Source organism: Perissodus microlepis, chromosome 7 (genome assembly GCF_051167445.1).
Source record: "Perissodus microlepis isolate ML-2025 ecotype Zambia chromosome 7, ASM5116744v1, whole genome shotgun sequence".
NCBI lineage: Eukaryota > Metazoa > Chordata > Actinopteri > Cichliformes > Cichlidae > Perissodus > Perissodus microlepis.
In genome coordinates this window covers 40,570,005-40,583,655 of record NC_140467.1, presented here as the reverse complement: position 1 = coordinate 40,583,655, position 13,651 = coordinate 40,570,005, and the positions used below count along the sequence as shown (strand labels likewise).

The window sequence follows — 13,651 nt, the reverse complement described above, 5'->3', positions numbered from 1 at the left end:
TGTGATCAAGTTGATGCTGTAACAATATCAACCCCGAGCCCTTACAACTCACTTTAAAGCCAACTTCATGCCATCAATAAAAATAACTCTTTGACTTAAAGAAGAGGTGGAAGTGATAAATATGTTTTCCAATAAATCTGATGGCCTACTAACAAAAGCACTCTGTGTAATTTAGACTAAATTAAGTGAAATATATGTCTACTATCAGACTAGAAGACGGAAAACACATCATAAGATGTTTACTTGAATTCTCAGCAACTTTGGTCCTCAGCCAATAAAAAAATATGAAACTTGTACTGTGACGTCATAGAAAAACTCACCAAGGTCAAATCTTATTATGTTTACACACAAACACATATCATCATTCTCGGGTTGAGCAACGCTACGGCTTTGCTACATCTGTTTGTTCTGTACAAAAAGACGTGCAGGTCACTTAAAAATATTTAGGACGGCCGCTCGTAGATAACAGTTTTCCTTAATCTTGCGCTTGTAGTTAGCAAATATAAATAAATCGCGTCTTTTCATCGCCACAGTCGCGAGCAGTTTTAAACTGCGGAAAAAATGCACGACTGGTTTCCACGGTAACCAGATTGTTGCCGTCGGCACGTGTTCACGCAAACCTGGTGACGTAACACATAGAACGCTTCCCTTTGATCCCAAAAACCCTTAAACAGACCTTTGAGTCGCATGATAACACACGCTAAAAGCTTGTTTAAGCGCTATAACGCAGTACTGCAAGAATTAAGGAAAGAAATAGAGAACTCATCATCTGTAAACATGTCAAACTCCGTTTGGGGCGCGATTTGCACTGTGGGCACTTATGCTCACAAAATTCTGAGAAAAACGTTGGGATTTGATGACCAACGTTCACCCACTGCTGACCAAACTGTATGCGAGGCACCTGAAGTTCGCTGTGGTAACCAAATTTTACACGCGGAACATGAGGTACCTTTGCCAGATCAGCATATACCTGAACCCCGCTTCAGCAGACTCAGAGAACTGCATAATCAGAATAGCGGTTTAAACCAAGTGTGTGAAATTCTCCACCCTGAAAATATACAGCAGCAGCCTTCTCTGATTCACAGATATCAGCTATGGGAAAATTCAAATGGAGATGCACCTGCTGAACCCAGGATCTCAGACCTAAGACCTAGTCAAAGAGTCTCAGAACACCATGATGAAATTGTGAACAGAGACAGGCCTCCTTTGGAAGGGAGAGAAGAACATAATGGGATTCTTCATAGAGGGGTTTCTATCATCAGGAGAGGAACTGGATTTTTAGGACAATCCATTACCACAGTGTCTAACATGTGCAAGTCAGCAATTGTGGCTATTCGTCCCATGTTCTGGAAAATGGTCGAAGAGGTCGGACATTATGTGGCACACCTGATGTCACGTGCTGTAGGATGTATTTGCCTTTGCCTTTGCATTTTATTGTTCTTGGTCAACAAAATTCAAGCTATATTAATTTATTTACTTTCATTTTTATCACAATACCTTTAATTTTCCTCCATGGAAATGGAAAAGGTGAAGACAACCTAATGTCAGTGCCAACTTTATTTGGCTCTAACTGGACTATGACAATTTTAATAGGGAAATAACTAATAATTGGGGTATAATGGGGTTAATTAGGCTCTTACCATCTCAGTCATGCAAACAACAGTTGAAAACCCAGCCAGTCACGGCAGATGGCTGCTCCTTCCCGAGCCTGGTTCTGCTGGAGGTTTCTTCCCAACAGGGAGTTTTTCCTCCCCACAGTTGCCAAGTGCTTGCTCATAGGGGATCATCAGATTGCTGGCCTTGTCTCTAATACTGTAGGGACTACCTTACAGTATTAGAGACAAGATCATCAGATTGCTGGCCTTGTCTCTAATACTGTAGGGACTACCTTACAGTATTAGAGACAGGCAGCTGTTGTTTGCATTCAAAGCCACATAAATAAACTTGAATTCTCAATGAAATGAATGGATTTGATTCTTTTACCTTCACAGAATCCTTTTACTTCAGTTTTGTCTTCTGCTTCTTGGTAGCAATAATGGTTTTGTCAATTAATCTTTCTTTCCCCACCTGCAGCATGCACATAGATAACTATTTTCCACTTTTCCAGATTTGACAGCACTAATTAGAGCATCTGAGTGCTCACCCATCATTTGGTTCAGTCCAAGCCATAGCTAATTGTTTGCTGGTGGTTTGAGTTGGTTGTCAGTCCACGCAGGAGTCTGATTGCTCCGTAAGGTGAGAAACATCATTTCATTTTATTTTAAAATTTCATCAAAATACTAAATTCATTAATTCACTTTGGCAGCCCCCAGTTTTATCCAAACCACAGAAGCCACAGGTGTGCTTAGTCATTGCATTAAGCCTGTACATAATTCAGACAGTTTTAGAATATTGGACCTCCTTTTTAATCATAAATTTAAAAACAAATCCTTCAAAATCTGTCTCATCATAATAAATATACATTCAAGGGAACATTAAATTCTCTTAATTTAGGCTTAATTACGCAGAACGTTTGATCAGGAGGACATCAGGTTTTTTAGGAAAGTGATTTGGAGGTATTCATGCCATTTAGGGTCCAGTAGGTGGCAGCATTGACCAAAAATTCTCGTCGCAGTCTCACAATTTTTAATCTCCTTTTCACACATTTTTCACACATATCCTGTTAGTCAGACAGCATCTCTGTATGTATGAATCTGCACACATGTATCACCTTCATTTAAAAAAAGGAGCCAGCTATTTTATTACTGTTGACCTTGTAACATTTATCACTTTAAACATAGCACAAGTCAAAAAGCATACCTGATAGGCAATCATCAGATAAAGCTTGTAAGCACTTACCTGTGGAAGTGCTTCAGTATTTATTGCATTTGGCAGTAACTGTGGTTCTAGCTGAAGCATTTACAGTATTTTTGAAGGAGATGAATTCATCGTCTTATCTGACAAAAATCAATGCCTTTTCCTGTTATTTGTGACCATTTTGTAAACAAATATGCTTCTTAGAGTTGACATTATTTACAATCCTGAATTGGTGTAAAAGTAAAAAAAAAAAAAAAACACTCTTTTTCTCTGGTAAAACCTTTTTGGTGGGTTGCAAATACTTCCTCTGTGTAGGAAAAGGCCCACCAGGCAGTGAGCTGAGCAGAGCCATGTGTGTAAACTACCAGTAGTGATGTCATACGCTGCATCTTTGAGCTGCAGTTTAGACTAACTTGCTGAAACCACAGAATTTCCTGTGGCATGAGATATTTTTACTGCAGCAGAACTGATGCATTGGAAAAAGCAAAACGACAGACATGCAGAATAAATGATGTTAGTGATAATATCTTACAACCTACAATAGTGTGGCTTTCACCTTTTAACATCATTTGGTGGTTTTCAGTTTGATTCGTTTTAAATCACATGGGTAAAAGTGCAAAGGGAGGATGTAAACTTTGGTGATGGGTGACGAATTAAGGCAAATCTCAGCAAAAATGTCTTGGTGAGGTGTTCGGCTACCACATGCTCTCTTCAACACTTTAATATGTTATTGGTGTTAATCTTAAGTTCCCTAGAGCTTTACTGCAAGGACTGAAAATCCTTCTTTCCTGTATGTGTTGAGAACAATGCAACACACCGGTCCAAAGCTGACTTGGATTTAGTAGTGACTAAAAGGATATGATTTACATAACTGCCAGTGATGCCTCCTGTGGGTTGAGGTAGTGTCATCCTGGAAGAGAAGATGGATATGTTTCATCATTAAATGAAGGTGATCACTCTGAACAACTGAAGTCAGTAAACTGTCAGTGTAAGGGGACCAAAACTATGCTAATCAAATGTCCCTGTAAAGAAGCAACTGGTTCCTAATAAAGGACTCTGTTCTCGTGAAATGTCATTAGCAGAGCTAAATTATGACTTTTCCATACAGACTTGACTTTGTGGCATACTTTCAGAGGTGATCCATGCCGTAGGCAGACCAAATTCCATCTTCAAGCCTGAAGTTGACTTAAGCAGAGGAGAAATGTTTCAACATGCCCTTTAGTTGGAGGAGAAATGTGTTCACAGGGCAAGCGAGCCACTCTTCCTTATAAGATGGCTGTAAAATGTAGAGAGGGAAATCTGACCGTAAATAATCTGATAGCACTATGAAGTATGCATTCCTAAAGACTTAGAAACTTTTAACATCCAGATTTGTCTTCTGAAATTTGGCATCAGCAGGCCCCTTCCTTTGTTCTTTAAAGTGATTTTTTTTTTTACATATGGGAATTACTGTATGTGGTTTGTAAGCAGAGGAAGGCTAAACGATGCACATTATGCCATTTTTGTATCTGTTTGGGAACTGTGGTAATTTTGATGAAGGATTTTAATCGTAATTACTCCCAGTGCAAATAAATGTATTGAAACTTGATCAAAAACGGCTCAGAGAGATCTTCAGATAGATAGATAGATAGATAGATGTTTTCTATTTGTACTTTTTCTGTTTTTATCCTTAGCATTTGGTTTTCAAACTTTAACACAGCTGCTCAACTCTTCCTGCCACCGGTCTTTGATTTGAACTGGCTTCTGACTGCTTGCCTGTCTCTTCCCAGAGAGTAGTAGTGAGTGGGTGTGTGGCGGGGGCTTGAGTAAATGAGGCCATTTGGCCAGTTTAGCATCATTGTCAAGGCTAGACACAAACTCTCAAACAGCTTGTTCTCAATACACATTCAAAGCTGCCGAGAGGGGTCGTGCCCCCCCTCCCCCCCAGCCCGCATTTTTAAATGGTTGCTGTCCGTTTTCTTTGGGAATGCAGGAGAAAAATAGGGAATGAATATTTTTATGGGTTTCAGGTCTAGTACACGCATACTGTGTGCCTTGAACATAGCAGAACACCAGTTCTTGCATCAAAGCCAAATCACTCGCCTTTCTGTCTTTGAGGGCTTTAAAGGTGTGTTCAGACGTGATTTCTACCATCTATGTGTAAATGCAATAAATGGAACAAATAAAGAATGGAACATACTAATTTATTGGATACATTTATGGTTTAATATGATGGAAAAATCGTATTTCTTCCCAAGACTCAAATTTAAATAGCAGTGTTTGAAAAAAAGCAACAAATGGTTGCACACAAGCCCTTTAAAAAGAAAAATAAAGAAACTAAATAGCAGGTAACCCCCCCCCCCCTCCCACCCCCCAAAAAAGGCCACCCCTCTTCTTATGACCAATCGAGTTCAAGGCCCACAGATCAAGGATATAAACTCCTGAGTGTTCTCACTACAGTTTGATCATTTCAAGGCTGGATTTGGTTTAAAAACTTGAGGGATTCACAGGGTGATTGTGATGGAGATGACAGGAGGACATGATAACCTGCACCATATCGCTGGTAAGTTCAGTTATCACACCATGTACTGCATGAATGTGCATGTTTAAAATGACACACAAAAAATCTTCTAGAAAAAAATAAATTACCTTATTTTTCGGACCATAAGGCACACAGTGTTACAAGGCGCACTGTTGAACAGTCTGTTTTCATACATAAGAGGCATTAAGCGAAACAAAACCATCAGATAAGTCATTCTTCTTGTTTCCTCCAATTCCGTACCATTGATTCATTAATGTTGAATTCTCTGGCAGCTGCTCTATTCTTATGTATATCAATGACTAATACAAAAAAAAGTTAATTTTCATCCTCCAGCTTCACTATTTTTATGCTAACATAGCTATGTCGTTAGCCATCACGTAGCACATCATTATATACCAGGTAGCCCAACTTCAGTAACCCTAAAAAAGTCACTGCTGTTTACTTCTGTCTTCATTTATGTTGGAAGTGATAGCAGAGCAGTACGTTTTACTTGTTTCAGAAATCTCTCAGTCAGAACATGCTATATCATGTTTAGGTGGAAACTAGCGCGCTAACTTCTAACTTTGTTAAATTTAATAAATTCTGTTTTCATGGATGGACAGAGTTTTGGGCCAATCCATCAAGTGGTGCAGGTTCCTAGCTTACCAAAGTTGTACTAAAACATTTTTTACAATTTTTGAGCACCGTCTACCACATAAAATTAGTTTGAGGTCAGTAAGCACAACCAGATTCATACATAAGGCGCACTGTCGATTTTTGGGAAAATTAAAGGATTTTAAGTGCGCCTTATAGTCCGAAAAATACGGTACTGTAATGATTTGTAGGTGAATAATAACTTATGCGAGATGAGCACCCAAACTAACAACAATAAAAAAGGGAAAACTCTTACAGAGAGAGTGTACGTTCATATTTTATTGGCTTGAGGAGAACTGTTGATCCTGTGGAAGGCCTCTTCAGATGTGGAGGCTGGCTTTTCATGCTGCAGTAAACCATTCCCAGGTTCTATCAATACAGCTGCAGAACTGTTTACGTGTATACTTGTATTCTTTTTATTCATTTCCCAGACTCCAGTTTGAATGAGAGCATGTTGTTGTTAGCTCACCCATACCAGCCCAGTGGCATCAGGATGACCCTGGAGAACGCTGATCTCTGGCAGTCCTTTCGCAGCATCGGTACAGAGATGATTATCACAAAACATGGAAGGTAATGAAGCTGATACTTGGAACATGTTCTGCTCACTGAAGAGTGCTTTGTGTTGTGCCTTCAGCAGTTTTTCATGACATCAGTATTTCTCACAACAGCTGGAGAACTGCTAGAATGACTAGTTTGGCTCACTGAAAATCTTGCTGTCTTTCAGTTTCAAGAAGTTCTTTTAAGGTGTTGCTATATTTTTTTTTTAGCAGTCTTTTTCACTTTAATTAACTTTAGTTAAATTTTAGTTGACTGCATTGGCGTTTCTGATACTACGTGTTATCTGCTTATTTGTATGTTGGGCGATATGATTATTTGATCCCCCTGCTAATTCACTTCAATAGAAATGAACATTTTAATGGTGAGAGACAGAACCATAAAAGTTATTAACTGATGTGCATGTAATTGAGTGAAATAAGCATTGAGTGAAATAATCTCACGAGCGATTTTGGGCCACTCCACTTTAAAGAAACTCTGTAACTCCTTCAGGGTTTTTTAGCTGCCACTTGGCATTTGATGCTTCAGCTCCCTCCACAGACTGTCTATAGGACTGGGGGCTGGAGAATGGCTAGACCACTGCATGGCCTTAATGTGCCACCTCTTTAGCCATTTCTTTGTTGCCTTGGCAGTATGTTTTGGGTTACTGACCCATCTTCAGTGTTCTGGCTGAGGCAAGAAGGCTCTTGTCCAAGATTTTATGGTGCATTGGCCCCTCAGTGTGGTGAAGTCGTCCCGTACCCTTAGCAGAAAAATGTCCTCAAAGCATAATTTTTCCACCTCCCTGCTTGGCTGTGGTATAACACTATTTACAATATACTTGCACCACAAAGCTAATGTACTTTGAAGCTGGTTAAGTTCAACATTAAAGATATGAGACATGAGGTAACTGACTACTGACCAGTTCTCCTCAAAATAGCAATACCATTCCTGGACCTCTGTGCATGGATAGTAGCAGCGTCTGATGTCTTTGAGTTAAATCCTAAAGAATACAAATATAAAATGACTTCTGTCAGTCACACTATAGCTCACTTGATTGAGTGACACGTGCGACCCATACATGCAACAGGGGTCTGGTGTTATTGTAAATGCACACCTGTGGCAATTTAGTAGGTATTTACAGGTAGGAATAATGAAAATACATAAATGGATGCTGACTCTTATATTGCTGATAATACCTGAATACATTAACGTATTTTACTTGTAATGGTATATTGTGGTATTGCTACTTTAAATAAAAGAAGTACTTCCCCTACCATTAATAAAAGTGGATAAGAAAGCTTTAAGTTGCACCCATCTTTAAATCTTTGCCTATTGATTCAGGAAGAGGTTGCTTTTGCTGTTTAATAAAGCAGACTGTCCCTTTGCAGGGAGTTCACTGTGCTATACAGTTAAGTTTTCTATCGCTGCTTTTACTTGCAATCAGACAACGCAGATGCATTCACTGGAAGACGGACACGGGCACTTCAGGGAGTAAACTTGACTTGCGTCTTTCATAGTCATGGCCTGTCTAGCCTCTCCATGGTATTCCCTTTCCTTAATCTGACAGCAGCATGTGAATGGCTTCATGTCTCATTGGATTGAAACTTGAAACTGCTAATTTCTAGTGTCAACGCTCTAGAACACAGAGTAGAAAATAGAAAATAACATGTGTAACTTTGAAGACGAATGTTACACATCCAGTGGGTACAGTTAAATAAATAGTCAAAAAGACCTCTGTGTTTTCCTTAAAACACTTCCATGACTCCAAAATAAAATATTATTTCCAGGAACGATGTGAAGCACACAATCTGGTTACTAATCCAGCAGCATTTTCTCATTTTACTGAAAATGAGAAAAGACTGCTTTTCAATGAATTCGGTTTATCTTCATGTAGCTTCCAGAGTGTATTTTCTTGTTTTTAGTTTAGTTTTTATCAGTTTCAATTTTAGTTTCAGTGTTTGTTTGGTTTTTTTTAGGAGTAGTAGTAGATGTAGCACACAGGGAAAGACCAGTACAAGTATTGTAATAAAAACAAGTCTTGAAAGCAGCTGAATTTGCAGTCTTGTCGACATCCAGAGGAAACATAATACATACATTTATCAGGGAAGTGATAATAACATTTTTACCTAACAGTTCAAGTTATTTGTTTATATTTAGTTTTCAAAGATCTCTCTTTGCTCTACAAGGGCCCGACACCCACATACGAGGACATTATACTGCCACTGTTCTATCGAAATTTAAAACGAATGTCCTCATATGTGGATCTCATTTTTCTCAGAAACAATAAGTCATGTAAAATGCCATTAAAGAGTTCAGGACTTAGGGGGTTAAAAAACCTTGGTGGTGACAATACAAGGTCCTGAAAAAGGACTACACAAAGTGCATTTTTACATATTGTTTCATACAGGCCACATAAAAGTGGATGACCTGTTTTGTGCGTCATTTTGTTTTTCAGGTTTCCGGGTAGAAGAAACTTTGAAATGGACCTGCATGCAAAAAAGAAATCCCCAAATTAAGTGTTTAAAAAGTTGTTTATTTTTAATTTGAGCCACATTTTTGCTTCTGACTTGGTGCGTGCCTTTTCAGGAGGATGTTTCCACACTGCAGCGTCAGGTTATCCGGGCTCCAGCCTTTTACCAACTACGTCATCACGATGGACATTGTTCCTGTAGATGGCTTCAAGTACAAGGTATGATCGCATGCAACAAGTGATGATTGTGTGCTGTAGCTAGTTCGCTCCCACCCACCCCCCTTCTTTCTTGGGCTTAAAGTGAGCCGAGTGCTGTTTGTAAAAGGCTGCAGTTTGGAGCCAGACCTCAGTCTGCCCGTTCTGGGTCGTTCACTGCTGCATATCAAAGCAAGCCTATAAGTGCAGTCTCGGCTGGAAGCCCAATCAATTAGCATCACTGATCAGTGAATGAGGAGTAGTTGACCTTCCATAGATTCAGCAGCTCATGCATTGTTCCCTTTAATCATCCCCATCCAACTGGGTCACTCCCTTTTTAGCATAGTGTATTGGGTTGTCAAGTACTGTAAGGAGCACTTTTTTTTTATTTCTCTCCCCCATGTGTGAGTTTGTAGGGTTTTCTTGTGGTTCGTGAAGAGTTTGCTTAATTATACACATCCTGAAGTCTCACACTTGAATCTGCCCCACTTCACTATCTCTCTGTAGTGGAAAAAGGAGCAGTGGGAGATCGCAGGAGCAGCAGACCCCCACCCCCCGTGTCGTACATACACGCACCCAGACTCTCCTGCGCCAGGAAGGCACTGGATGAAGCAGCCACTATCTTTCCCCAAGCTTAAGCTCACCAACAATACCTTGGATCAGCATGGCCATGTAAGACACCCCCCCCCCCTCTTTTTTTTCCTATATTGTCGTCTTCACTGTATTTGACCATTTGCTTTCTTGTCCTTACAATCAGATCATCCTGCTCTCCATGCATCGCTACTACCCGAGGTTTCATGTGGTCCAGGCAGATAACCCGTACACTCTCCGCTGGGGCTCTGTGCAGAGCTTCTCATTCCCAGAGACGGCGTTCACTGCAGTCACTGCTTACCAAAACCCAAAGGTTCAAATCTGCCAGAAACAGTCAATAACATTCAAATTTTTGTGCAGAACATCCTTTTTATTTAACAGAATTCTGCAATGCCAATTCAACTGTCTTTTCTTGTTTCTTCAAAGATTACCAAACTGAAAATTGATCACAACCCCTTCGCTAAAGGCTTCAGGGAAGGAGGCACCCATTCTCACAGTAAGAGGTAAGAATGCCTCTCAGGAGACTTAAATTTTGTTATACTTTTCAATTTGTTTTTCTTAATTTAGGTCATTGTAAACATGAAATTAACATTAATTGGAAAGAACATGTAAATTATTATATACGATATATTTTAGGTTGTCAAATAAAAGCCCCCGTGCTAAGAGACCCACACTGGACAGGGATGACTTGAGCAACAGCTCTCCAAGTAAGCGTCTGTAATTTTTATCTTCAAGTTTTTAATAAATGAATACTAAAAGAAAATGTAAGAAAATAATTTATGGTGATGTAAGTTGTGCCAAAGCAGTGTGAAAATGTGGCGACACTCCCGAGATTTAAATGTTGCATTTCCCTCTTAGGCCTGCAGAGGATGCCCTCCACCTCTCAGTTCACACAGACGGAGGAGAGTCGGGCCTCCACACAGCAGTCACTGAAGGGAGGTCACCTTTCAGGCTCAGCTCTGGAGCCGGAGCCGTCTGAGAGTATACACGTTGAGCCCCTGGTGCTGCGGGAGTACAACTGCAGCAGTGATGAACAGATGGTGCCTGCTTCCATGCCATACCAACCATACAGGTCTGATTTTAAAAATAACCAGTATTGTTTAAATGCTTGGTACACTTCTACCCACTCAAAGACTACCTGAGATCAAGATGAATAGCACCAGGCATGCAGTCACATTACATTTAACCTCCGTGTGACTCTTTCATGCAGGCCTGAGTATGGTATGCTCCCATACCCTTCCAGAGATCCAGACGGTGCGCAGATCTTCCTCCACCCTCCTCCTAATTCACATTCTGCAGCTGAACCTTGCATCCAACAACATGGCTACTTCCACCAGTATAACACCACAGCAGACTGGAGCCAGAGCCCTGTCCTGTCATACACAACTTGGTAAAGATTGATCTTTTTTTTAAGGTAGTGAAATTGTTGGATGATGACGATACGAAAGAACTAAAGGATTGTGATAGACGTGGAGGAATAACTGACCTTCCACTTGTTTTATTTCCATTAGCTTGGATTATATACAGCAGCAACTTAAAATAGTCTGTTTTAATGGACGAAAAAAAAAAAAATCTGTTTAGCTTGAGGTTTTAGCTTTTGTGTTATTTTGTATTTTATATATATTTTTTTTGCTCAGTCTAACTTGAGATTTGTCTGTGCTCAAGTTTTTAGTTTTTTTTTTTTTTTTAAAGTTAACATGTATATTGTGTTTTTGTTTTGTTTTGTTTTTTCTCTCTCAGCTGAGAAATAAATGTGAGAATGAATGTAAAAGTGAAACGATCCATTCTGTTCTATAACACACCTACACCTCACACTTCAATGAGTCCAATTAACACCATGTGCAACAACGTGTCAGACACCGTTCAAGAAGAACGGAGCTATGATAGACTGCCCTGGCATAGTGTCTGACCCGATAAAGAAATGACAGACTACTAGTGTGGAAATGCGATCATTGCCTGGCATGCTTCCCTAGCAGAAGGCAGGAGCGTCTGTCCTGTAAATGTTTTACGAATGACAGGGCAAAGCCATATCTGGGACATTCATAAAGCTTTAGGGAGCAGACACTGCAGCAAGTAGTTTTCTAGAACATGCGCGCAGACTTGCATCTTTTTGTGTTGTAGATTTGAACTCCTTTTTTTTCCCTTCTTCCTTTAAACAAACACACAGGTCTGCACAGAGACTTGAATGGTACCAAAACTGGAGCAGTGTGTACTTGAAGGGCTAGCTGTGACTTACTTTTAGTTGGGAGTTAATTTAATTTAACCCAGGCAAACTCCTTATTGTGTTTTTGACTTATGGAACATTTTTTGCCAAACATAACTTGTAGTCCTTTTAATTTTAAGTTAGGCAACTCTAGCTTCTGAGAAACTAACCTGGAATTTTAACATGCACTTTTTAAAGCGGTGGAAATACACTTGTATAAGTGTGACTGATTTCTGACACCATTAATTCATGTTTAATGGGTCATCTTTCTGAATTCTCATCTTTTTTTTGATTTGGTACCATTTATGCTGCCACCAAAAATGTACATAACATCCATATCTGATAAGTTATTGCAAAGCAGACTCTGCTCCTGTAGTTGCAAAAATCTCAGATTGCACTGAAGAAAAATTACCTTTGGATCACTTGCAAGGAAGTGACGAGATCCGAGTGACTTTCTCGGTCACCGGTTTCAGGTCATACTTCATAATCATCAGTGGTCATCATTCTAATCACATGTGAGGATCAGATTGGGGTTTAAAACACCACAAGGTTAAAGGGAAAAACGCTTGTGCCCTTTGGTTTTTTTGTTTATGGTGTTTGGAAAGAGTTGACGTGCCATAAAGTCAGTTACTGCTTCTGCTGAGTGTCCAGAGGGCAAACAAACCACATTCATTACTATACCTTATGAAGATTAATGTTGTGTATTTGGTCAGCTATTTTAGATGAATTCAAATTAGAATTAATTCAAAACGGAAAAATTACTGTACGTTCACTTCTGTGGGCCAAGTGCTCTACAGCACAATAACTGCCATCACAGCTAGCTTGAGGGCGGTGGCCATAATGGACTGTAGGAAGGCCTTTATCGACCCTGCTGCACATCTATTTAAACCCTCACTAACGCACACTGTGCCCCGAAGAGAGGTCAGCATCAGTCAGGTTTGATTCATTATGGTCGTTCTCGCTGCGGCCTGTGCCTTACACAGTGCAGAGGAATACATTGATTGGCTTTAATGGCAACTTAACCCACGCATGAGGTACAAGGGATCCAGAGAAAAAGGACAAAGAGAATCAATGTGGAAATTCAAACTGCCTTATATGGATACATATTTGCCCGTACGCTTTCATTAATATCCACGAAGTGTCAAAGAAATGCTGCTTTTGATGGTTTCTGTCATAGCAAGTCTAGATCACTTGACAATACTAGGTACAACACAAAATTAAAATTCGCAAATATTTATCCACTCAAGCCTCCCCATTTAAAATTTGGTCAGGAGTACGCCTCAGATTTTCTCTACCAATAACAGCTTTTAGTAAAAACTAGTGCCAGGTTTATGGGTTTGCGCAATGCTGCTTGCATCCATATTCCCCCTCGAGTCATTTGACGCAATGGTCAAAATGCAAAAAAAAAAATCAAGGCTACAAAGCATCACTCTGCAAACAGGACAGTTCAATGGGGTCACTTGTGACTGCATCAACCTCTAGTGTTTTATGGACAACATGTAAGTTTCACCAACTTGAAGACCGCTGCTGTCTGTGTACAAGGGTAGCACTCAATACTCGTACATACATTCGTTGGTGTCCCTTGGACATCAGCATTCGTTTCAGGGTGTGGACTTTCCATGCAAGATGAGAGCTGGTTATTGTATCTGTGTATAGGTCACTGCAACAATATCCACTTTTCTGAATATGCGCCACGATGGATTAA

The 13,651-nt window shown here is 39.9% G+C and overlaps 1 protein-coding gene across 2 annotated transcripts; it reads left to right on the top strand.

Annotated features, from left to right (window-relative positions):
* The first annotated feature begins 2,132 nt into the window (after nt 1-2,132).
* Nucleotides 2,133-11,451, top strand: LOC146383656 (T-box-containing protein TBX6L-like). 2 transcript variants are annotated; one of them, XM_084935043.1, is made up of 9 exons: nt 2,133-2,235; nt 6,382-6,520; nt 9,074-9,176; nt 9,660-9,824; nt 9,910-10,056; nt 10,170-10,246; nt 10,380-10,450; nt 10,602-10,815; nt 10,954-11,451. In XM_084935043.1, the coding sequence occupies exons 2-9, from the start codon at nt 6,402-6,404 to the stop codon at nt 11,135-11,137; spliced, it is 1,080 nt and encodes a 359-aa protein (XP_084791169.1). In that variant the 5' UTR covers nt 2,133-2,235; nt 6,382-6,401; the 3' UTR covers nt 11,138-11,451. The 2 variants fall into 2 exon arrangements, with proteins under 2 accessions (XP_084791169.1, XP_084791168.1); XM_084935042.1 differs by lacking the exon at nt 2,133-2,235 and adding an exon at nt 5,224-5,338.
* Nucleotides 11,452-13,651: the final 2,200 nt, after the last annotated feature.